Below are 27528 nucleotides of genomic sequence, written 5' to 3'. Positions count from 1 at the left end.
ATTGTGTTCAAGTTTTGTTAATGCACCAAGAAGCAGACTCAAAGTTGCCCTTGAGCCCAATTTAGTGCACTTGTAACAGAGTATTTCATTTCTTTGACTGAAATATATAGTCAACTACCATAAATGAGCAGAGATAAAAGGAATAGTTTCTGATGTAAGGATTACTATAATGGTGTCATGGTCTGTTAGTTTAATTCTATGTAGTTTATTACTAATTGCTTTACTGTCTCAATACATTGTGAAGTGAATAAATTAATCTGACATGTTCATTAAATCTGAATCTAATTATAACATAATAGAATTTAAAAAAAATCTTATAAACATTCTTGTCATATTATGATGGAAATCAATCCAAATCTGGTCTATCCAACTAAATGGCAACATTGTTACCACACGAGTGCTGTTAAAGGAGAAAAGCAATGAGACCCAAAATGGATACTCTTGAAATTGCATGTGCTCAGTGAAAAATCTTTTGCAATGGTTTCAGTGGTTGCATTGTTTTGCAGAAGTATGTTATTCCAAATTAACTGCATAGTAACTTTTGTTTAACATTGAGCAATTGGGTGATTATTGCTCCTGTAGATTGTTTAAATAATCTTTCAAATATGTATATATATATATATATATATATATATGTATAGCCAGCAAAAGTTGGTCAATTGGTAGAGCCTCTGCTACTAATGGCTCACGAAAAAAGTTAAGCAAGTTTGAGCGTGGTTAGTAGTTGGAGGGATCAGTCATTCAATGCTGTTGTCACACACTCCCTCTATGAGTCTTTGGACTCCCTGGAGGTGTCACATGATAATATATTTGGTTCTGTGAATTATTTTTGTTTCTAAAGTTGAAACTGGTGATTGTCCTTCCTGGATGTATGTTTGGCAGATGCAAGAACATCGGGTCCTTTTTATTACCGATATTTATCCTGAAATACAAAGAACATGTTTTCCATACAGTGTTTGAATAATCTGACTGTCTCGTGCAAAAATCTTATGAAGTGGATCCACATGTCATCCCTAGGTACACTGAAAAGAATGACTACATCTAAGACTTGCTAGAATGTCTGCAGGCTCTATATTTAAATCTTTTACCTTTTCAATAAAATTTTGCTTTTCCTATAGTAAGCTCAAAATATCAGTGGCCACAATTTATTAATTGATACTCACTACAGCCATATTCATTAATGTCCATAACTATACCATATTATAGTTATAAAAAGCCTCATAAGATCCAGCCCTGACAATTTGTACATACTAAAAACATTAGTTATGTAAACCATTTTGGATTAAAACTGAACTGCTTTATACTTGGCCAATACATTTTAAATACTAACCTGTCATGGTGTAAAAGAACATTAACAATGTCTTTGAACATATCAGGATTCTGAGGACTAAAGTATCCATTAGCAATCTGATCTATACACTGTTTCAACTCAGAATTTCCATGATAGTATTGCTTTGCATTGTAACTATGAATGAGACAAAAAAAATAATAATAATTACGTGCACATTAACAAATTAAATTAATATATACCTGCTTGTGATACATTTTCAAAGTAATGGAATATTGATAATAAGCACTACACAATGTGAAATGCCTCAAAAATTTATTTAATACAGAGGAGCAATACAATTAAGATTTTATTTTTAATACTATTCTTTGCTGGAAAATTTCTGCAGTCTCTGTTTGTTAGACATTGAATCTGCACATACTATTATGCATAAAATCACAAGAAATGAATAAGTTACTTAAGCAATAAATAAATAAATGAAATAAATTGCTGGCCTGGTTGGCCAAGTTGTGAGCATATCCACTCTCTAATCAAGAGGCTGTAGGTTTGAATTCCACTGTGAGCATGGATGCTTGTGATTGTCTTTAGGTGGGAGATGAATTTCATCACCTGGTGTGAGACCACTGTCCTGCTTATTGAAGGCCTGAAGTGGTTTGAAAAAGTTTCTCCAATAAGCAAAGCAGTGAAATTCATCTTTCACCTAAAAATATTCGTAAACATCCATGCCCACAACAGGATTCAAACCTACAGCCTACTGATTGGATACTGAGTATCCAATATACTTGATTAACAAGACTGGCAAAGGAGAAAATAATGTCCTATTAAAAAAAAAAAAAGTAATATAAATGCATGTTTAAATTAAATTAAATTGAAATTTAATTTTAAAGCTTACAATGTGGTTATTTTGAGAATACCAACTGGCAAGGCCTTTATATTTAAGCATTTCAGTTCAAATCATGGCATCTAAATGAAAACTTTTCTGTGCCTTTTAAGATTCAATTGTCCATTAGTGGAGTTTCCCCTTCATAAAAGTTAATCTCTATTGAAAACAGCAACGTGTGTGTGTACGCACATGTGCACACACAACTAAGTTCCTTCCATACTATGTAATTTAAGGTCAAATTTTGATAACTCTGTACTGATTTTGCAGAAAATGAATGATATGTGGATATCCAATTATTGTGTTAAGTGAAATATAGATCACACAATCTGAAACTATAAACCAATTATTGAAACAACAATAAACAACAGATTAGTAAACTGAAATGGGAAGTGAATGAAATTTACTTCCCATATCAGATTGAACAGTGTTGAAATAAATGGCTTACCAGAAGCACAAAAAGAAAATATACCTTCTCTAACTGAAAAATTAGTGAACCTACCAGGATTTATATTATCACTAGTTTCACTTTGAATCTCAGTAACAGACATGTATTAGTTGGGTTTTGAAACAGCTATTGCTGGGTAATGAGAATACTAGTCAACAAGCAAGCTAAAGAAGAGAGAAAGAAAAGGAGAGCTGGAAAAAAGGGAAAAAAAAACTACTAAGTTAATGCCGTGATCTTGGAAAAGTTTTTACATGCATCTTTAACTACTCTGTAATGAGGAACCGTAATGTTCATACTGAAGGATAGTATAATGTATCAAGCCTTCGTGTATTAGTGAGAATGTTATGTGCTCAATTGGAAAGGAAACGGTGTATGTTGAATGAAGTAGAATCTGCAGTAAAATTACTGTTTCTTATAAGTGCTTTGGAACTCTCAAATTTATTCTTATTGCCAGAGCAGTTTGTTAGATCCTGAATGGAGAGCTTTACAAGTAAATTCTTTATTCAGGATTTAACATGATAATTACTACTTATTAAGGAGATATCTGCACATCAGCTAATAATTAAAAGTATTATTTTTTGTTATGTAATAATGTGTAGTCAATGTGTGCCATATAGTGAGTTATTCCTACATAAATGAAATGAGAAGCAGAGAATTATATGTCAAAATAGTAAGAATTGTGTAAGGGAATTATTGACTTATTTGTAATTCCCAATTTTAAGCTGTCTAGTACATTATGAAATTCTGAGAAAAATTATAAGTAGTAATCCGGAATAATCGCGGATGATCTGTACGAGTCGAGCATAGCGATGGAGGCTATACCTACATGGAAAATGACGTCAGAACGGCTACCTGGAATAATGTAACCTAACAAATTAGGGAGAGTGTAAGATCATCCAAGGGGCATGAACAATGGGGTTCATGCTCGTGGGTGAAAACCACATCAAATAGAGGGCACCTGAAAAGGGTGAATAAAAAGACTAAGCGCGCCATTTTACAGGGCTTTTTGACCTTTGGTGGCTGGATTCGAGTTGAGGGGAATTTCTCGGAGGATTCGTGAGAGAGCGGTGGGTCGACAGGTTCTTTTCTTGAGAATGCTTGAAGATTTCCAAGTGGAGCTGATCGCGATACGACAGCCTATGCGGAATTGAGCCTTAGCAGAATGTCCCATTTGAGAAAGTTTCCTGCGGAGCGGTAGACAGCACGCAACAGTCGGAAACGATTAAAAAGAAAAAGTGTAGTGCATCGCCAGGCCGATGAATAAATATACAGTAAGGTAATCCAGATCTACATGAGATGGCAGCATGAAACTGAAAGGATCTGGTAATGTAAAGATTTTCGTTCTATATTAAAAATTGCTTAAAAGAATAAGAAATTTGTGTATACTGTAACTAAAGGACACTGGTAGAGAATTTTTAAGTGAGAATTTGATTGAATTAAGACCCTGTGGAACAAGCAAGGATTGTTGATAGGCAGTAATTTGATTGTGAATGGTTAGGCTTACTTAATGAGATTTAGAATTAAGATAGTTATTGATAGAGTATTAATGAAAGTGTTCAATGCAGCATGTTCTGTGAACAAATTGTGAAAGGAATTATATCCTGGTAGTATTATGTTTGTACTTAATCTTATCCTTACGTAATTGAAGGATTTAGCATACTCAGATTCATTGTGATTTAGTATGAACCTTAACTTAGAGCAAATTTTGATCCATTGAGTATTTGAATTTTCTTAACTGTAAATGTTTTATGTTTTTCCAATAAACATGTTTTGTACCTAAAAAAAAAAAAAAAAAAAATTTTCCCAGATAATTTTTTTTTTTTTTAGATACAAAACATGTTTAATGGAAAAATTATTCTGGATTACTACTTATAATTTTTCTCAGAATTTCATAATGTACTAGACAGCTTAAAATTGGGAATTACAAATAAGTCAATAATTCCCTTACACAATTCTTACTATTTGACATATAATTCTCTGCTTCTCATTTCATTTACGCAGGAATAATTCTCACTATATGGCACGCATGGACTACACATTATTATATAACAAAAAATAATACTTTATAATTATTAGCTGATGTGCAGATATCTCCTTAATAAGTAGTAATTATCATGTTAAATCCTGAATAAAGAATTTACTTGTAAAGCTCTCCATCAGGATCTAACAAGTTCATGCTTACTTCAGCTAAATGAAGGGAAAATGTATTTAAGGGAACTTGCTTACTAGAAAAAAAATAATACTAAATAAATAAAGGCAAATTATAATAAGTAAGATCCTTAACTACTCTTGTGATTAAGAAATTGGAGAGATAACTAATTGACTGTATGAGTAGAAACTGATAAAAAATAAAATAGAAGACAGAGAATAGTGATGAGATAAATGCTATAATTCAAGTTTTGTATGGTCTCTGATATCTACCAGAATTGAATTTAATTGTGAGAGAATGAGAGGAATTTTTCTTTGAGCTTATATGTAATTCTAGAATGGCCATATAGATAAATAAAAATTTGAAAGTTAGATATGCAAGATAGTAAAAAAAATGTATTGTTGCATGTTGAAATTCTGCAGTGACTATAATGTAATGAGGTTGTATGAATACAACCTCATTACATGCCTACAGGAAGAATGGTCCAAAATTACTGTACACTTGTGGAAAGTATGCCCCGTAGGATTGCTGCAGTTATTGCAGTGAAAGGAGGTCCTACATCTTATTGCTGTAACTGCATGGTTACAGCAATAAGATTTTGCTGTAACCATGTTATTAAGGTGGGTGTCATGGCTGTTTGTTCTTCACACTACTGTGTCTGTTGACTTCTTTCCAAGCAGTGTATATCCTAGAAGTATTCTCTGCATTATGGGACATTTGTTGTGAATCTGCTTTCATTATGTGTTATGTCTCTTCATGCATTAAAACTTTTGTGTATGCTAGGGTTAAAATAACAGATAAGAACATAACAAATTAATATAATATACTATCTAATCCACCAAAAAACTTGCTATACTGTCTTTAAAAATAAACTACTTCTTCATAGTGATCATTATATTTTCAATGAGTTTATTTTCTATTACTATTATGCGTTATAGTTTTTGTATTTTCTTAAATCTTTTAATTTTTTTTTTCTCATCCTCAATTTAAAGATGATGTCAAATGCCAACTATTTGGCTTCATGGCAATTATATCATGCCATGATAATTTAATTCTTTAGGATTCTTTCCAAGTAGTGTGTGTGTGTGTGTGTGTGTGTGTGTGTGTGTGTGTGTGTATTATTATTATTATTAACTTACTCTCAACTGACTATTAAATAAAAGACAGGTTGGATTAACACAGTCCTCATAAATTTTTCACAAGGAAGTCTGCTGAGGTTGCTTTGGTATCCTCTCTATTATGACCATTCTACTACCATGCCAAGATCCTTTTCCTGCTCATTTCTTGAAGGGCAGGATGTATCCATGCAAAGAATTGCAAAGTGCAAACTGTATGCTGCCATATTTACTTGATATTCCCACTCATCTGTTAAGATCATTAATCATTTCAAATTCAGAAATGATTGTCTAGAAATAATACTGACACCTAATTTACAATTGCATTCTGTGATGCTATCATCAAATGTACAATATCTGAATTTTACCTTTTATTACCATTATAATTGCTAAATTACTACTGTATTAGAGTATACACTGAAATACAAAAATGTCCAAAAATTATAAATATAATCAGTTTAATATATAAACATATATATATATATATAGAGAGAGAGAGAGAGAGAGCCAGTGTCATTATGCGTTATGTATAAGGTTGCACACATTGAAGCCAGATCTCAAATATTAAGTACTTATTATAATAAACCCGGGGCAGAGCTGACTACTACCGGGTGCATCCCCAGGTGGCGGATCGGGGAACAGCCTTCAGATATGGAGGTTAGCTGCGATATAAGCAGAGCAATCTGGCGAATAAGCAGCCGTGGACCAACAGCGACTGAGCTATCAGGGCATGGGGGAGCAGAAGTGGCAACTCTGTCTCACTTAAAACCTCACAAAGCCCAAATGACAACTCGGTGACATGGCAAGTAGTGCCGCCATTAAATAAGTACCTGCTGGGGTCACCGCCCCTGACATTGGGAAGCAGCATTGTCAGTACTGACACAAGGTTGAAGCCAAATGATGACGGAAAAGCTTGTGATCAGAGATTTGCAGATGGCAATATGATTATATTGTGTACATCTGTAATACTGCGGAGCAGAAAGCAAACGGAGAAACTACTGCTCTACCTTATCTCCAGAACAACCACCATGGTGAGCAAACCCTTACAATTGGCCCCAAGTTCCTGGCGTCCCTTAAATGGGACAGGGGTGCGAAGAATCTCCGGGCTCAAAATGGTGTCCACTTTTAAAATTGCAACTTGGAATGTCAGAACTCTGTATGAAGCTGGCAAATTAAGAAATGCCACAAGAGAAATGAAGAGGCTGGGCATCCGGATTTTGGGAATTTGCGAGACAAGATGGCCAGGATCTGGAAGGTGTCAACAAGATAATATGACAATGTATTACTCTGGGAATGATGAGAACAAACATCGACATGGTGTAGCTGTAATAGTAGATGAAGAAATCAATAAATCAGTAATAAATTGGATTCCATTTTCTGAAAGGATAATGCTGTTACAACTTAAGGGAAACCCCGTTAACATAAATATCATCCAAGTTATGCACCCACAGCTGACAAAAGTGAAGATGTTGAAGAGTTTTATGAGCACCTAAAAGAGATTAAAAACCTAACAAAGAAACATGATATAAACATAGTGATGGGTGACTTCAATGCAAAAGTGGGAAGAGGGGGTGATGGAGAAATTGTTGGCAAACATGGCTTAGGCACCAGAAATGACAGAGGAGATCGCCTAGTCCAATTCTGTCAGGAAGAAGATCTAACAATAGCAAATACCTGGTTTAAACTTCCACCAAGAAGACTGTACACTTGGAAATCGCCTCAAGATAACCAACATAATATTGTCAGAAATCAAATTGATTATATACTGATAAATAAAAGATTCCACAGTAGTATAAAGAGTGCAAAGACTTATCCTGGAGCAGATATCTCATCAGACCACAATCCCATAGTTGCAGAAGTACGTCTTAGATTAAAATCAGCTAAAAAATCACAAAAGAAGAAAAAGAAAATTGATGTAGAAAAACTGAAAGACCCGAACATAAATAAAAGTGCCAAGACACAGCTTAACCTGCGATTACAACAGATTAACATAGAAGAAAATAAAAGTGTGGAATCTCTTTGGAATAGCTTAAAGAATGCCATCATAACAACAAGTATTGAAGAAGTAGGTTATGTGAATAATATAAAACAACAGGAATGGATGACAGATGAGATTCTTTCTCTTATTGATACAAGAAGAATGTATAAAAACAAAGACCTAGCCAGGTATACAGAAACACATAACATCATCAAGAAAAAATAAAAGAAGCCAAGGAAAATTGGATGAAAAATTTATGTACTGAAATTGAACTGCTTCAGAAACAACATGATAATTTCAATCTGTATAAGAAAATCAATGAAATTTCCGGGAAACTGAGGAAAAAGCAAATAGTGTCTCTATTTGCTTGTCTCTATAGTTCTAGAAGAAGAGAATAAAGCACAGATTTGGATAAAATATGTAACAGAACTTTTCAATGATACTAGACAGAAGCCTATAAATATAAAAGATAACATTCAAGGACCAGCAATCATGAAATGCGAAATAGAGAATGCTATACAAACAAGTAAAACAGGAAAAGCCAGTGGACCAGATGGTGTGCAAACAGAATTTTTAAAATTAATCGAACCAGATAACATCAAACTTCTTGAAAAACTATTTAATAAAATATATGAAAGTGATGAATTTCCATCAGATTGGCTCAAATCTACATTTATCACTATCCCAAAGAAACCCAAAGCGAATTCCTGTGGTGACTTCAGACTTATTAGTCTACTGAGCCAAACATTAAAAATATTTTTGAAAGTAATTCAGAATCGCATTTATAGAAAAAGTGAAGAAACTCTAAGTGAAACACAATTCGGCTTTCGGAATGGTTTTGGTACTAGAGAGGCCCTTTTCTGTACCCAAATATTGATACAAAAATGCATAGAAAAACAGAAATCTGTCTTTATGTGTTTCATAGAACAACTTAATAGAAATCCTTCAACAAATAAGGCTAGACAAACAAGACATAAGACTAATAACAAATCTATATTGGAATCAGTCGGCTACCGTTCAATTAGACAACATTACCACCAGTGATATTAACATCAAAAGAGGAGTGAGACAAGGATGTGTGCTCTCACCACTCCTGTTCAACATATATGCAGAGGTAATCTTTAAAAAAGCATTGGAAGAATGTCCAGAGGGAATCACAATAAATGGAAAGATTGTTAACAACCTACGACATGCAGACGAAGCCGTGCTAATTATAGATAACATTATGGATCTCCAAAAACTCATTGACAGATTTTACATAGAAAGCCAAAAAATGGGAATAAATATAAACGTCAACAAGACAAAATACATGATCATCAGCAAACATCCAGCCTCATCAATGAAACTGACACTCAATGGGAAAAATATTGATCAAGTGTCAAGATATAAATATCTTGGTTGCTGGCTTAATGAACGGTGGGATCCAGAAATAGATATAAAGACAAGGATTGAAGTTGCACGGCAGTCCTTCATGAAAATGAGAACACTATTCTGCAATAAAGACCTAAACATGGAAGTCAGATGCCGAATGCTGAAATGTTACGTGTGGTCTATTCTGCTCTATGGAGTTGAAACATGGACATTGAAGACGACAACCATCAAGAAAATCGAAGCCTTTGAGATGTGGCTATACAGAAGAATGCTAAAGATGTCATGGACAGAAAAAATTACCAATGAAGATGTCTTAAAATCCATTGGCAAAGCTAAACATCTTGTACAAATAATCAAGAAACGAAAAACATCATATCTTGGACACATCATGAGAAACAGCAAATACCAACTTCTACAAACTATTTTGGTAGGAAGAATTGTTGGCAAAGGAACTAGAGGAAGAAAAAGAATATCATGGTTTGACAACATCAAGACGTGGACAGGAAAGAGCAGTGCACAACTGCTCAGATTAGCACAAGAGCGCAGTTTGTTCGCCAAGATGGTCGCTGACCTTCGATAGAAGATAGCACAATAAGAAGAAGAAGATTATAATAAATACTCAAACTAAATAAGTTTGAATCTTGAATGTATCTTGAATCTTCCATGTGAATTTCCATATCAAATTGCAAGCAAATAAGCAAACTTTTTATTTAAATAATCAAATTCAAAAACTGATTTATGCCTTCAGAATAATAATAATATTTTTATTATTAATAATAATATACCCTCCATGGAGTTGGCAGACTCATTGTGGGAGGTTCAATGAACTGACAACATATTTATCATACTGAATCTTAAAATCCTTAATGTTCTGGTAATGGGTTCCATTCACTGACAATTCTCCATGTAAAAAATGTATTCCTCTTAACCACACTCTTACATAATTACCAGGGATGACCTCTGGTTTTTCCCTCTTGCCTTCTATTCTTTTTATAATCCCTTCTGGATTAATCTGATAAAATCCTCTCACTAACTGAAACATCTATCATATCACCTCTTTTCCTCCTATCCACCAAAATCCTAATATTGTCTTAGTCACTGGACCATTTCAGTGTGTTTCCACATCACACTGAAAGCCAGACAACCAAATCTAAGCATCTAAGCACAATAGTCCAAGTGTAGTCTGACCAGTGCTTTATACAGCGGCATAACCATTTCCTTATTCCCTAGATGTTAGAACACCTCTTATCATATCAGCACTATGATATTCATCAATAATATGCACAGCACAGCAAAGACACAACACACAAACAGTACTACAAAATTTATTTGGAAGTCCTTATTTTTCTCAAGTATTGTGTATCAGTGGCAAGTATGCACACATTACATATCTACAGTTTTCCTCCAAATCAGTCTGTTACTTGTCAAGACTACAACATTATCAGATCTTCTATTTCTATCATCTAAGCACTTTTTACCGTATCAATCCAACTATATCTTGTTCATCCTCTGGGTCGTTTTACTGCCAACCTGGCAGAGAACACTTGTTTTGCTAAACTTTCCTCGCCAATTCTGTTTAAGTGACCATACCACCTCTGCTAACGCATTCCTGGATGCTGACAATGTCAAGTTCTTTCCTAATATCCTCGTTTTTAATATGATATTGCCTTTTGATGCCATCTGTTCACACCTATAATCTTTCTCAGGACTCTCATACCTGCGGTCTCTAGTCTTTGGTCAAGTGTTTTACTTCTGACCAAGCTGTCAGATCCATAAGTTAAAACTGGTTTGAACACTGTCTTGTATACAGCTAATTTAGTGTTCTGACTAATTTCTCTCTTATTCCATATGAATTTATTCAATTGACTTCCTACCATACTAGCTTTGTTGATTCTGTTGTCTATTTCCATATTTAATTTACCATCTTCACTAAAAATCGTGCCTAAGTAACTGAAAAGTTTTACTTGTTCCACAGGTTTTCCATTCACAATGCAGTTGACATTTTCAATGCTTATTTTCATTATCTTTGTATTGTTACTGCTGACCTTCATACCATATCTATTACAACAGTTATCAATTTAGTCAGGGAATCTTGTAGCCGATTTATTTAGAAGTATAACATCATCTGCATCAATCAAAGAGCTGATATTAACATCTGCAATTTTGATATCAGGTTTAATACCACTTTCCTTCATAATGTGATCCATATAGATAATGAATAACAGGGGATAACGTACATCCTTGTCTCACACCAGATTCAACATTAAACCATCTTCCTGTTCTTCCTTCAATTCTAACTGCTGACTTATAACTCAAATAAAGACTAAATATTGCTTGATATAATGCTCCATTAACACCATACAACTGTAGTGTATTGAATAGCTTCTCTCGTAGCACCTTGTCATATGCCTTTTCCAGATCGACAAAACTTAAATACAGATCTTTGTTATACTTCCATGATTACTCCACTATTTGTTGTAAAGTGAAGACCTGATCCTGACAACCTATATTTGGCCTGAATCCAGCTTGTTCTTCACCAAGCTTTTCTTCCACAATTCTTCTCAACTGTTTCTCAAGTATACTTGCATAGATCTTGCCAGGAATACTCAGTAGGGAAATACCTCTGTAATTCTCACATTCAGTTTTATTTCCCTTTTTATATATGGGTACTATTAGAGCTCTACTCCAATCATCGGGAATTTGTCCCTCTGTCCAGGCTTTCTGAACTACGCAGTGCAGCCGCTGTAAGACTTTTATACCAACATACTTCAGTATTTCTGGTCGAATATTATCTACTCCTGCTGCCTTTCCATATTTCATGCCTTTGATGGCTTTTTCTACTTCAAGTATGGATATGTATTCCTGACTGTATGCCTGTTGAGTGCTTTTTACCACTGTGCTATCACTGTTTCATTTAGCAATTTTTCGAAGTAATTACTTCATACTTCAAGGATATCTTTTTCTCCCGTTTTCATGTCACCTTTATCATCTCTAACTCTTTTTACAACACTCTTTCCTCCATTTCTAAGCTTCTTCAACAACCTCCAGAATATCTTACCACCTTCTTGATATTTATTTTCTATGTTCTTGCCAAAGTCCTCCCATGACTTTTGTTTAGCTAGTTTTACACAGTGTTTAGCTTTCTTAAATTTGTCTCTGTATTCTCTAAGAGCATAAGCTGACTTATTTCCCAGGAATTTTTGATATGCTTTCTTCTTTTCCTTCACTGCATCTTTAACTTCCTGTGTCCACCATGAAGTTCTGATTTTTTTATCCTTGCAGACAACCTCACCACATGCCTCTGTGGCTGAATTAATCAGGGTTTTCTTCAAGGTTTGCCACCGAATCTCCAAGGATTGGTTCCAGTTTTCAAAATTTTTCATTTTTTTATTCACTTTAAAACTTTCTTAGATGTTATTCTTTTCAATATGATATTCTATTTTATCCTGCTCAGGACTAAATAGTGATCACTTCCAATTTCCAATCCTCTGTACACTCTGGTGTCCTGCACCAGGGAGAAAACATCACTATCAACAATAACATAGCCAATGAGACTTTTCTTATTCCTAGCCTCTTCTCTCCATGTGAATTTGTGCATATTTTTATGTTGGAACATGGTGTTTAATAACTAGTCCATATCCTGAGCAGAAATCCAACAGGTATTTGCCATTATTATTAGCTTTCCTCTTTTCTCCAAATTTTCCCAAAATATTTTTATATGTCTGACAATCGCTTCCTACTCTGCTATTTAGATCCCCAACAAGGACCAACTTTTCCTTTTTCATTGTGTCAGTAGCTTTCTCTAGAGCCTCAAAAAAATCTTCCCCTTCTACCTTAGTAGAGCCTTCTGTGGGACCATACGTACAAATAAGTCTCATTGTCCAGTTTCCCATGCTGATATTTGCTCATATCACTCTACTTGAGACTGCCTGCCATTCAAGAAGATTAGCCTCGTATTTAGTGTTGAATACTATGGCTACTCCTTCTTTTTCTTGATTGTCATTACCTGAACATAACGTTTTGTATTTATTGCTCAGAAAGATCTCACCAGTTTGTCTTTTTTGTTTTGGTCACTCCTATATGTCGATGTGGTACTTATCTACCTCAGCTAGCTCCATTTCTTTGCCATTCAGGCTTCTTATGTTGATAGTACCGATCTTCAACTCTGGTGATATTGAGTTGGGGTGTGTTCCAGTAGCTGACTTTTCGCTGTTTACCCTGGTTCCCCGTGAAAATAACAGGGGCTTTGTTTAACCGGGTGACGCCCCAGCCGGCATGAAATTTTGTCTTATTGGCTTAAACCAAAATACAAAACGATTTAAGCCAATAAGAATACAATTTGGTCGGCTAAATCCCAAATTGCTAGCCCATCCTTCTTCATTCAGTATCCAGGTAGATACCCAACAGGGGGAACCATGAGAAGGTAAGGATTGGACATTAGGTCAGAAGCCCTGGTCGGTTCTCTGCATTCCTTTAAAGACTATGTGGAGATCTCCTCTCAGTTATACAGCTTTGACCCTTAAGCACCCCCTTTTTAATATTTATCTAAATGGAATAAAAATTTCCATCAAAGTATTAAACTTTCTCCTACTGTGTACTTACACTCTCCTTTTTGCTGATGACCAAATAATAATTACAAATTCTGAAGATAACTTATAGAAAGATATTTTAAATTTAAATGATATAGCCAAAGATTATGGAATGATAATATCAATGAAAAATCAAAAACGATGGTCTTTAAAGGACAAGATCCAGTAAGAACTAAAATAGTAATAGATAACAAGATTTTAGAGCAGGTGAATTCATTTAGCTACCTATGATGTATGATTATATATGAAAATGAAAAAGATATAAACCTAAAAATTACAAAACATTTAAATATAACAGGTGTAATTAACTCTATATTTAAGCTAATCTAGTTCAAAAACAAATCAGACTAAAAGTATACAATACAATACATTAGCACTACCAGTCCTATTGTATGGAAGTGAAAATAATGCTATTCAATAGATTACATTAAATGCAGATAGAGAAACAGTATCCAATTTCCTTAATTATATCTTACATACTATAAGAAACGTAATCTATATATATATTTGCTGAATCTTGCCTATTAAAGGCTGTTAGTCTAATAGCCTCTATCACACTAGAATTAGTAATGTGGGTAGACTAAAGGTTACATAATCTGGAAATCCTGCTCTAAAGACCAAACATAACTCTTTCAAGCAACTTTAGGTGTCCCAGGCAAGATGGTGGTCTCCAAGGCAATGAAATGCATCTCCCATTTAAAGACATTCACAAAACATCCATACCTATAGTGGAATTCATACCCACAGTTAGTTGTTTGGAGAATGGATGTGCTAACCATTTAGCCAACCATGCTGATTTCTGGACTGGCAGAGATGAAAATAATTAAAGAAACAAAAATGTTCTGCTATTCACTGGCTTGTTTTCACAGTAAAGCAACATATGCTCTTACCCGAATACAAACATTCATTTGAAAAGAATACATCATACACTTCTGTAACCCAATGTTTGATGAAGATATACGTACATATATATATATATATATATATATATATATATATACACACGTGGGTGGTCTGAAATGTTCGGCCTTGACCATAGATGACAACACTATCAGCACAATTTTTTTTTCTTTTCTAAGTTGGTACATCTGTCATAAGCATCCATGTGAAATTGCAAGTCTTTCTATCAAGTAGTTTCTATTATACAGCTGCCTGAAGCAAAGGTGTTGTCTGTATCCCTTGAAATGGATAAAATTGAGTATCTTGCAGTCATAATTTCTGTAAAAGAAGGTTTAACGGCAAAAGAAATTCATCCAAAGTTCATAAAAGTTTATGGGCACTCTTCTCCTTCATTTTCAACAATTAAGAAATGGGCTACCAAGTTTAAACGTAGCTGGACCAGCCTTGAAGATGATCCACATGAAGGATGTCCAAAAAGTGTAACAACACCAGAAATCATTGACCAAGTGCACGATATGGTATTGGATGACCGGCGAGTCAAAGTGCGTGAAATTGCTGAGACTATAGGCATTTCAAAAGAATGTGTAGGATATATTTTGCATGAAGAATTGCAAATGAAAAAGCTTTGCGTAAGATGAGTGCTGCGCTTCCTCACAGCAGATCAAAAATGCACTCGCATGAAAATCTCTGAACAGTGCTTGGAGCGTTTTAACAAGAATAAAACTAAGAATAATTTTGAGTGTTTATTTATTACTATGGATGAGACTTGGATTTACCATTATACACCAGAACCCAAACAGCGGACAGAAGCTGGTTGTTCAGCACCAAAGAAGTAAAAGTCAGTTCCATCAGCAGGAAAGGTCATGCCATTGGTGTTTTGGGATGCTAAAGGCATTTTGTTTATTAATTATCTAGAAAAGGATAAAACAATAACCAGAGAATATTACTCCTATCTTTTAACCAGACTAGAAGAAAAAAAAAATCATCTTTCATCAGGACAGTGCACCTGCCCACAAAAGCGTTTTGGCAATGGGAAAATTAAGAGATCTGCACTATGAACTGTTGGAACATTGACCGTATTCCCCAGATTTGGCTCCCTCTGACTTCTATCTCTTCCCAAAACTAAAACTCTTCCTCGCTCACTGGTCAGCATTTTTCTTCAAATCAAGAGGGTAACTGCAGCTGTAGAGGGGGTATTTTGCAGATCTCACTGAGACCCACTACAGAGATGGGATAATGGCACTGAGCATCACTGGAATGAATGTATTAGTCTTAAGGGAGATTATGTTAAAAAATAAAAATAATTTTGAAATTATTATTATTATTAGACATCTCCAGGGAGTCCAAAGACTCATCGAGGGAGGGCACCTGCTCTACAACTCTGTCTCCGCCACTCAATCCACCAACTGTACCAACGCCATCTACCGCCGCCCACCACCACTAATAAATTCATTATAAATTCGTTTTTTTTTTCATTGTTAGTCCGAGAACTTTTCAGACCACCCTCGTATATACATACATAAATATGAAATATATATATACTTATATAAAGAGAACTGTTGATGAAGAACCTGCCCAACACATTACATGTCATGTACAATACTAGTGGATGAAGGGCTTATAATAATTGAAATTATTAGATAAATAAGACCACTAAAGCTGATGCAGCCAATTGGAACAGAATCTGCATAGTGGTTAACCTATAAATGTCACTTCTTTACAACAACAGGAATGTCTTGGTATAAGATGGCAGAGTTTTCATATAAATAACACAAGTAATATACATTTTTTACATCCTACCCTTAATTCTGAAATCAGGGTACATACGATACATTAGGATGCGTGTGACATGCAAAAATATAGTGTATGAATACACACACACACACACACACACACTAAGCTTTTTAAAGAAAATTAAGATATTAACTTTTCTTACCCTCTTCTCTTTAAGTCTTCAACCTCATCTACAGTCATTCCAAAAATGAAAATATTTTCTGGTCCCATCTTTTCTCTCATTTCGATATTGGCACCATCTAGTGTGCCAATGGTTAGTGCACCATTTAACTGTAAAAAGTCAGAATATGTAATGAGATTATTATAATTATCATTTATTGCTTTAGATAAATACAGATTTGTCTGTGTTGTTTATTATCTTAAATACAAAATTATTACTTTCCATTAACAATTTTGTTGTTATAGTAATAATACGGTATCTCCATGGAGTCCAGAAACTCATCGTGGGTCTTCCACGATGAGTTTCTGGACTTTTCTAACTTTTACACATGCAAAAACCTATCATACTTCTCCTTAAACTCTTTCACCATCAGGGTACTCTACTAATTCTGGCAATCCATTTCATTCATTCATCTCTCTTCAAGTAAAAAAAATCTAGTCCACACACTCTTACACAACTTCCATGGATGACCCCTAGTTCTGTGACCATTTGTCATGTACTGAAAACTTTCCTTTGAATCAATTTTATAAAACCCCTTTAATATCTTATGTCTATCGTGTCCCCTGTTTTCCACCTATCAACTAAACTTGTAACCCACACACACCTTCAAACTACCTTCATAGGGAGCATTCAACAGATCTGTCACCAGCTTGGTCACTTGTCTTTGAATCCTTTCCACCACCTCCCAATGACCAAATGCATGTGCACAGTAGTCAAGACGTAACCAAATCAGCCTTATAAAGAGATAACTTCCCTATATTTACTTGTTAGCATGTTTTTCAACATCCAAGTAATCCAATGAGCTATTTTAATATGTATTTTAACTTTTGCAATATGTCCTCTGTACTTCAACTCTCTGTTCACCATTATCCCAAAGTCTCTAGCCTCATCAATTTCCTGCAATCCAGTACTCAAGTGTGATACACAGTACTGTACGGCTACAGATGCGAGACCCTTCGACACTTCTGCACATGTCAAAAGGAGGAGAATCCATTCCGATTTTAGGGTAATCAATGCATTTCGTGGGATGAGTGTTTATTGTTGTACTTCGAAAAACTAGCTTTTCTTATATGAAAATTCTAGTTCTTAAAGTGGTAACTATTTTGCTTGTTGGAAAATTTATGTATACAGCACGTGACTCCACGTGTTGGTGACCAATTCATGCATCCTTTATTTCTTTCTCCGCTTCAGCATGAATTGACTATTCTTGGCACAACATCAAGGTCGGTTCTACGAAGTGTGGGCGCATTATATGTAGCCCCTTTTAAACCTATGTGCATAACCTTACATTTTGCAACATTAAATTGACAATCATTATCGTTTGCCCACAATGCCAATTTATTTAAATCATCTGGAAGGATGTTATCAACAGCAGAATTGAATAAAGGAAATGGCAATTATCAACTATTACCCTCTCCAGTTTTGCATCATCAGCAAACAACTGAATATTCCCTCTTAAATCTTTCCATACATCATGGATATACAAATTAAAGAGTAGTGGCCCTAGTACAGAACCTTGAGGTAATCCACTAGTCACCATCATTCCCTAGATTCCACTCCACCATAATGCTACTCTCTGGTGTCTGTCAGCCAACCCAACCATGCTATTAGCTTCATATTCATTCCCATTTGCTCCAACTTTTGTAATAGTTTTTCATGTGGCCAAATGCCTTTTCAAAGGCTAACAGTATCATGGTGTAGCCATTTCCTTGATCCAATTCTGCTGTCACTTTATTATAAAATGTGAATAAATTACTAAGATAGGACCTACCTTCACTAAGCCATGCTGCCTAATAAGAGTATCATATCCACTGTTGGATTTTACCTTTAACTAACTTTTCCAATATTTTAACAACCAGTCCTGATATATTAGTTAGTCTGTAGTTTGCCTCTGTCTTGGAGCCACCTTTGAACTATCTTCCCCCCCCCTTTCCATTCCTTTGGAATCTTGCTAGAGCTGAGACTTAGATTGAACAACTTCATCATCTTGCACATTCATGTAGTACACGAGCCTGACATGCCATCCAGTTGTTCCACTGCTGTATTCACATAATGTTTTTCAATACGCTGAATGCCTCCTATTCATCTACCTGAATTTTGACATGCATCTCTGTCACATCAGCAATTTCCAAATCTCCAATTGGATGATACACTTTTGTAAAGTGATTTCTTAGCAACTCAATTATTTCTTTTGTCTGTCAACTTCCTACCATCAATATTGTTTAAAGTCATCCTACCATAGTCATTTTCTCTCTTATTTGCTACATCACAAAAAAATTTTTGGATTTACTTTGGTTTGCTTAGCTAACTTTCTCTCATAATTTGATTTAGTCTTTATCATACTAGTCACCCTTCTTGCTTGCACTTTGTACAGCTCATGAGTATGCTCATCACCTTTTTCTTTATATTACTTTCAGTTTTTTTTTTTTTTTTGCAGCTCTTGCTTTATCTTCCTGACTGTGGATATGCAGTCTAATACTGTTTCTCTGAAACAATCCCTGACCACTTCCCATGCACTACTGACATTCTTTCCTTGTAGCATCTCAAGCCATGACACTGCTCCAAGATGTCTGTCATAATTACCAACTTTTATAATTCAACATACTCTTTCTTGACAGAGAATTTCACATCTTTAGCATCTTCCCAGAATAAGATTGCATGGTCACTCTCCCCAGTTGGAGGCAGAGTTGGTTAGGGATGTATCTTCTGATGCTATGACCAGTTCCAGCACTCTCAAACCTTGGTTCCCTCTATAACATGTTGTTTCAGGTAATTATCCCTTAAAACTGTATAAATTCCCCTTCCATCTTTCCATGCCCCCTTTCCTCCCTCTAATCTGTCCCATAGTCTAAGTCCCCCATAACTGCTCATCCCGCACTCATTGTGCTAATCTGTTGATGCATGGTATCTACATCTCCCAGTGAACCCATGGTCTATAGCAGCAACCAGAAGCACATATTTTGTCCCACTGGCTTCTATCTCAAATAGGCTCAAATGAGCCATCTCCACAAAACTAAAATCCTCTTTAACTTCTAATTTTGTTGGTTGTAGTTCAGTTATCATCTGCAATACCCACCTCCTGTCTTAGTTTCTCTATTCTCCCTGAAAATATAATACCCTTTACATTCAATCCCTGTAAATCATTTTCTGTCAACCAGGTCTCATTGATGCCTATAATTTTTGGTCAAGTCAAGCTGACTAATGCCAAAAACTCCTCTCCCTTATTTCTGATACTTCTGCCATTTGCATATATGCATTTCATCATCCCCTTGGACCCAGTGTTATCCTTGTGTAATATCATTACCAACCCATTCCAATCATTTGAACCTGTGAAGTCACACTCAGCATTGCATAATCATTTCTGTACACACACACTCATTTATCCCAGGGGTGGCCAAACACATGCTTCATTGCCCCCCCCCCCCTTAATATCTCTAGCTACCCTGGTTTTGCACTTCTAAACAAAACTAAAACTTTCTCCAAACATCTAACTCCAAAACAAGTCTATCAGGCATATATAAGCCCTTTCATCAATCAAATTCACTCCATATTCACTGCACAATCTTCTCATTGACTCATTAGCAATCATAGCCCTTTTTCTGTCCTATCATGCTGAGACAGCAGAATCACACTCTAGATTACAGAACTCTAGCTCTGTAAGCTAGAGTCCTCCATTCTACTTAAGTTTTAAAAATAAAATTCATCCACAGTCAACTTTGATATTTGTAGTTGATTGTTGTTTTGATATTGATAGAATTTCTCATTGTGTTTCTCATTTCTCATCATAAGCCCTTTCATCAATCAAATTCACTCCATATTCACTGCACAATCTTCTCATTGACTCATTAGCAATCATAGCCCTTTTTCTGTCCTATCATGCTGAGACAGCAGAATCACACTCTAGATTACAGAACTCTAGCTCTGTAAGCTAGAGTCCTCCATTCTACTTAAGTTTTAAAAATAAAATTCATCCACAGTCAACTTTGATATTTGTAGTTGATTGTTGTTTTGATATTGATAGAATTTCTCATTGTGTAAAATTAACCACATGAATTGTTATTGACAAACTTCATGTTGGCCAAAATTAGGGAAATACACCTGGGCTTACATTTAATTTCTTCAACACTGAAAGTATGGAAGAGCTGATTATGCAATATAGTGAAACAAATGATATTTCTTCATCACAGTTGGCTGAGTCAGTGATGCTCTTTGGAGATATCTAACCTAATAAGATTCAAACCTAGGTAAGACCTAGGTTTTAATCTTATTTAGGATATGAAGAATCTTTATAGGGGAAATTCAGCTGAAGGCAAGTTAGATGGTCTTGTATACAGGTAGTAGAGAAAGTTTCCTTCTGCAAACTCAAGTTTTTCATTTTTCAAGCAGAATTAAAACCTGAAAACATGCAATTAATAAACATAATACATTGGCCTCATAATCTTAGTAGCTGCAATTCCAAATAGCATCAGAATTCTTTTCTTTCAAATTTGAGAGACAGTTTTGTGAAACACTCCATTGAATATACGAGGCACATTCAGAAAGTAAGTTCCTGTCAAAAATTAAACTGCTAGAGAAGAAAACAAGTTTTGTTATATGCTAAAATACCTACATATATACTTTAAGATTCCTTTTCAGTCCCAGAAGCCATCTTTTTTTTTTTTTTTTTTTGACAGATAGCGTCCGTTTGAATTTTGCTTTTAGAGATGATGAATGTTGCCACTGCACTGATTATTGTTTTGACTCTGTGTACAAAATTTGCATTTCATCACCAGTCACAATACAAGAAAAAAGCTCATCTCCATTTTCATAACACTGCAAAAATTTGAGCTAATTCCATTACTGCTGTTTATGCACATCAGTCAGTGGACCCATCTAGCATCCAATTTCTTATACCCCAGCGTGAAACTTCTGGGAATTCAAAAGAAAGTTCTGTAATTGTGTAATGATAATTCTCAAAAATTTTCACATTCACTCTTTTCACCAAATCATATTGGAGGTTTAATGAAATATTTGCAACACTAAGAAAGGATTAAAAACAATTTTAATGCTTCCAATATTTCACGTCTCGTTCACTGAGACATCTTCAGGGATTACAAATAATTCTTGTAACACAAAGACAACACAATACAAAATGAAACACATGGGTGACTCTTAAGCCCTATCTAGGTGGTGCACCCTCTAGGGCATCTGTAGGTAGCCTAGGATGTAAAGTGGGACCTCTGACAATTATTGTTTCCCAAATTTTGGGAAGTTTTATGCATCTGTATTTATTTAAATTTGATTGTTTTCTGAGTGCTGCTGCAGATTCTAAACACAGTCTTTCTTTTTTAAATTTACTATGGTGGAGTATGGTGGTTTTCTTCCAGGAGATCTTATGGGTTGTATCCAATATATGGTCTGCAAGGCCAGATTGAGCATAGTTGTGATTGCAGATGTATGATTTGTGTTCTTCTAAATGGATGGTTGCTGATCTACCAGAGTAAGGTTACTTTATATACTCCAGTTTGTGAATGAACCAGCCTGTGTGAGTGGGTTTTCTATATACATTGAAGGAAAGGTTATCATTAGGAAGGTGTGTTTCTAAAGAAGGTTAAACTATTGTTATTTTCCTTTTCCATCATAACCTGGATTCTTGGATGTAGACTATTGAGGTGACTAAGGAAGGAGTCTAATGTGCCTGGGTCATTTGACCAAATAGAGAATACGTCATCTACTCTTAGACAGATAGAAGGTTTGAGAGGTCTGAGTTTATGGCAGTCCATCCCTTCAGAAGGATTTGTATTGTGTGTGTGTGTGTGTGTGTGTGTGTGTGTGTGTGTGTGTGTGTGTGTGTGTGTGTGTGTGTGTGTGTGTTACAAGAGTTATTTGTAATCCCTGAAGAGGTCTCAGTGACAGACGAAATATTGGAAGCATTAAAATTAGTTTTTAATCCTTTCCTAGTGCTGTAAACATTCCATTAAATCTCCAACATGATGTCCTCCCAGCACTCAAGCCTTCCCACATGGTTTCCACCAAATCATCTGTCACCACACTTGGCCTGCCATTGTGCTCTTCATTGTGAACATTATTGCACCCTTCTGTAAACAAATGACACCACTGCCTAACCTCACTGCCACTTGTTACCTTAGGCCTGTAAACCTTACACAGTTGTCTGTGAATTTTTGCAGAACTATTGTTTTCCACCAACGAAAATTGTATCATACCATGAATCGTGTAACTGGCAGGATTAATTTATTACAGCACTCATTATAAATTATTCATAGAAAACAAATGATAACGTGGCAAAAGAAAAAAGGTCAACAACTATGTATATTATTTCTGGGAAAACTCCCACTCATACCATCCATATTCTGTTAAAAAAAAATCTGTCATCTTATCACAATTCATAAATGCTTACAAATTTTCAACCAATCAGAGTAATCTAAATGCAGAAATAAAAAAACTAACACAGATCTTCATAAATCGCAACTATCCCACACAACTGATTAACTATACAAACACGATGGCAAAAAACCGGCAAAACAACCTGGGTTTTTCTATTTTAATTCTCCCAAATTGACTACCCCCCCTCCACACACTCAGTAGTTATTGGACATTGCAGAAAGAAGAAAAGCCGCAACACCCAGAAAAAGGTATGTGTAAATTTCTCTTCCTTATGCTGCATATACCTTTTGATAAATTTACATCTACAATGCCCTAAGAATCCATGAGTAAATAGCCAATGACATTTAAACAGGGGCACTCCTAAACTGAAGCAGGCAAAATAGCTGTAATTATAATGGTCAACAACTAGCTAATGAGTCATTCTATGCTACAACATATGCATGAACCCCCCCCCCCCTCATTTCATATCTTATTTGATGGTAAATTGTGAACAGACCATATTTCCTGGAGGTGCCTTGTATCAGAACCAATTCTGTGTCTCACAGTTATGAGGATTGTTACCTGAAACAAGTATTTAAACTATTTTTTTTTAAATGTAATATTAGTTTAAGGTCATATAGTTGTTAATGCATTATTATAGTCTAATGCTTTATTTGCTAAACTCCTTAAAAAGAACAACCTCCATCCACCACAACCAGACTATACATATCCCCACCCTAGATCACAGGTACAACAGATGGGCTAGGCTGACTCCTAAAACAAAATTAGAAGAGTCCACAAATCTCTGAACATAGTTTCCATCTTTTTGAGACAAATCAAGGGCCACTAGGATCCCCCCCCTCTTCTTCCCAACTGTCTACAACATTTCCTGTCAGTGTGTGATTCAATATTTTGGTGATGGACAGGAAGGACCACTACAGTAAGAAAAGAACATAAAAACTATATTCGGTATAGGCAACCTAAAAGTGGACTAGCACAACATCCCTTGGATGAAAACCATTTCATCAGGTATCAGAGATTGTCCCTGGAAGAGGCTCCTGTTCACTGCAATAGAAGTGACATTCAATCCTATACAAATTTTAGTCCACTGTCTCCCATCAGCAGTTATTGTATAGAATGCAGAAAAAAAGGCATACATATAGAAAGTTACAAATAAAAATATCATCAGCAGTTATTGCGTAGAATGCAGGAAAAAAGCATACATATAAAAAGTTACACATAAAAATAACTAAACGAAACTCATTAGAAGACTGGATATGATATATGATATATTCAAAATATAAAAAAATAAAGTAAGAGGCACCACAGAAAGAAACCAGGTACGAAAACAGAATCAAGGGAAATACTATATTTGGAGTAAATTACTTTAAAAAATTATTAAACAATGGGACCATTAATTTCTTTCAGTGAAAACAAATATTCAAGAAATTTCCTAATGGACTTCCTGAAAATATTCAGGAAATCCATTAGGAACTTTTGCCCTAAACAAACATCTGACCATGCACCACCCACTCTCCTGTAGTCAAGAACATCTTGAATGTGTGACCAGGAGTAGTCCATTGTCTGCTGATAAATGTAACTTGGTTAACATTCTAGGATCATAAAAATCATACAAACACTTTCTCCTTTGGTGTGGACATGAACAGAAGAGATTCATCAATGCAGTGTTCACTACTTCCCAAACAAATCATAAAAAACAAAGGATTCAGTTTTCATTTATACTTTGGAATGTTCACAACACAACAATGTCAAATAAAAAAGTTGGCCAAGACTTTTTTTATTTACTTTTATATAAAAATGTATTGTTTTCAGAAGCATGAGAAATATATCAGTTCATACTGGCAACTATAATAAAACTCACCATAAATTTCATGTTCCCCGTTCCTGAGGCTTCTGTTCCAGCAGTAGAAATCTGTTCACTTAGATCTGCAGCAGGAATAATCTTCTCGGCAAGAGTGACTCTATAGTTTTCCAAATATATCACTTTCAACTTTGAGCCCACAATCGGGTCATTATTGATGATATTTGCAACAGCACAAATCAGTTTGATTATCTGTTTAGCCATATAATAACCTGGAGCAGCCTGGAAAAAAAATAAACAATATATATATATATATAAATTAGTTTGAATGACTATATACCGAGAATGAAAAAGAAAAGATTTAATGTTAAGATACTACTAGTTTTGTTGAATAAACCAACTTTTTCAGGTATCATAGGCAAAGAATTATACAAAATAACAGAGATATGATAAAATTACATCAACAGATCTAGTATAAAACACAATAGTACATTTTGAAACAGGAATGCGTGCTGGAGTTCCAATTGAAGTTGACTATGTGCGTGAGCTGTCACGAGTGTGCCAATACTGGACAGTGGCAATGTGTGCATCAGAAAGATTGTAGCTAAGGCTGTTGTTAAAATGGGATGAATCAAGCGATATTTCTCTAGAATTTTAACGGAAAAAAATCGCACATTGGTGTTGGTTCACAAATTTTGCTTCCTGCGTATTTTGGCGCTTAATAAATATCAGTAAATATATGCTTATTCGTATAAGTTTCATTTCAAAGGTATTGATAAGAAGCACAAAAAAGCTTACAAATGCAAAATTTTGAATATACATTGTATTGAATATAAATACAATAAATATTATAATAATATATGTCTGTATTACGATTTTTTTCTTCGATGGGGGGGGGGGGCTGTGAAATATTTTAATTTTTCCAAAGGGGCCTTTACATCCATAAGTTTGGGAAGCACTGTGTTAAAGGATTAAAACAAGAATATAATTTCTTGTCAAGTTTAATAAACTGCACAATTGCATCACACTACTAATTTTTTTTGTTTCTTTGGTAACAACTGCCTACATACAAAGATTAAAATATTGAAGACCTACCTTTCCGCCAATCATGACTGTACGTGGAACAAAAGGTGCACTGGGATCATTCTTAATTCTGTTGTATAAGGTTATGACATGCAGACAATTGAGTAACTGCCTTTTATACTCATGAATACGTTTTACTTGGATATCAAACATAGAGCTAGGATCTACTACAACTCCATAGTCTTTTAGGATTAGATCAGCTAGTTTCATTTTATTTTCCTTAAAAATAATAATAAAAATGTATGTATACAAATAAAAAAAAAAACAATATTAAGAAAATTTAGCAAGTAATTTATTTCTAATTATAGCTTTTGTTATCTCCTTTAACTAATGGCTAAAACCTTGCATCCACACTGATCTAAAGTTTATATAATTTTTTACAACTTCATGCACAAGAGAAGTTTTTATTTAATCCTATCCAAACAAGACTGGGTTGAACAAACACTTATGAGTTTTAACCTAGTTCTTCTTACTATACTCAAGAAAGTATTCAGACATCAGTAAATGATGAAAATTGTTTGTAATATGGAAATTAATAACATGTGAACCTAACCTTTGACTTGAGAGTAGTAGTGCACAATAGCATGCAAATGACTTTCCCTCCAGATAGGCAAAGTCACCTAGATTATTGCCAATGCAATAATAATCTAGATGACTTTGCCTTAATCAGACATTCCAGCTCATTGTAGAGGTTCTATGATCAAGATTCATTTTCATTATCAGAGAATGGTTTTATGCTCCTCATCAATTCTGAATCATTAAATAGTAGTCATAAATAATGACATCCTCTTCTAAACTTCATTATCTTGACAATACACTGCACCAATCTAATATTATGCATGCACTCATCATGCCACGTTAGTTGTTCTGCAGTTAGATGAACAGTACATCAGTATTCCAAATAACATTTGATGTTATGCAATATTTGCATAATAATACTATTGTGAAAGCTAGAGATAGATTATTTACTCTGGATAGTGGATATGATGTAAATAAGCCTAAGCTTTGATCTTTTCTACTACTTTGAAGACATTTCTGGGATTAATATAACCATTAATCAATTTTCCTCCTCCACACCATCTCATAAACTAGAAACTAAGTGTTATTTGGGATTACAGCTGAAGCAACCAAAGTTGAGGCCCATGCATTTTTCCCATCCAATATTCCACATCCTCCTTGTATCCTGTAAGGATTGCCTAATTACCAACAAAGAGAAGAGAGTCTAAAAACTTGTTCTCTTGCTTATACCAATGGATACAGCCATCCCATGGCAGTGCCTATACCAATCCTCCAAGAGTGCATCTAAGTAGCTTAAGAAAATCAATAAGTAAATAATGTTGGTGACATACACCACTCCCTGTTTAAGTCCTTTGCTGGTTTTAAAATTTTTTCCTTCATCTATACCTACCATAATTTTAAACAAACACAGTGCTGAAGGCTTACTCCATCACCCCCAACTTAAATCAAACGCCTTTCTGTTCCCCAATTGTGTTAAATAACTTTATGTATGTCTCCATAAGTCAAGGAGTTCCACAAAGTGATTAGAGATGTTTTACCATGGCTGAAGTTATTTAATTTTTTTAAATAT

The 27528-nt window shown here is 34.9% G+C and overlaps 1 protein-coding gene across 1 annotated transcript in view; it reads right to left on the bottom strand.

Annotated features, from left to right (window-relative positions):
• LOC150101616 (glycogen phosphorylase-like) overlaps nt 1-27528 on the bottom strand; it is a 253929-nt gene that overhangs the window by 16602 nt on the left and 209799 nt on the right. The window contains exons 13-16 of the mRNA XM_090399990.1: nt 25953-26159; nt 24918-25139; nt 16655-16782; nt 1331-1465 (exon numbers count right to left, since the gene is read on the bottom strand). Coding sequence (XP_090256116.1) covers nt 1331-1465; nt 16655-16782; nt 24918-25139; nt 25953-26159 — 692 coding nt within the window. The remainder of the gene's footprint in view (nt 1-1330; nt 1466-16654; nt 16783-24917; nt 25140-25952; nt 26160-27528) is intronic.

This window comes from Typopeltis vanoorti, chromosome 11 (genome assembly GCF_054136105.1).
Source record: "Typopeltis vanoorti isolate ZY-2024b chromosome 11, IOZ_Tvanoo_1.0, whole genome shotgun sequence".
Taxonomy (NCBI): Eukaryota; Metazoa; Arthropoda; class Arachnida; order Uropygi; family Thelyphonidae; genus Typopeltis; species Typopeltis vanoorti.
Note: the sequence above shows the minus strand (reverse complement) of the source record. Positions and strands in the feature narration are given on the sequence as shown.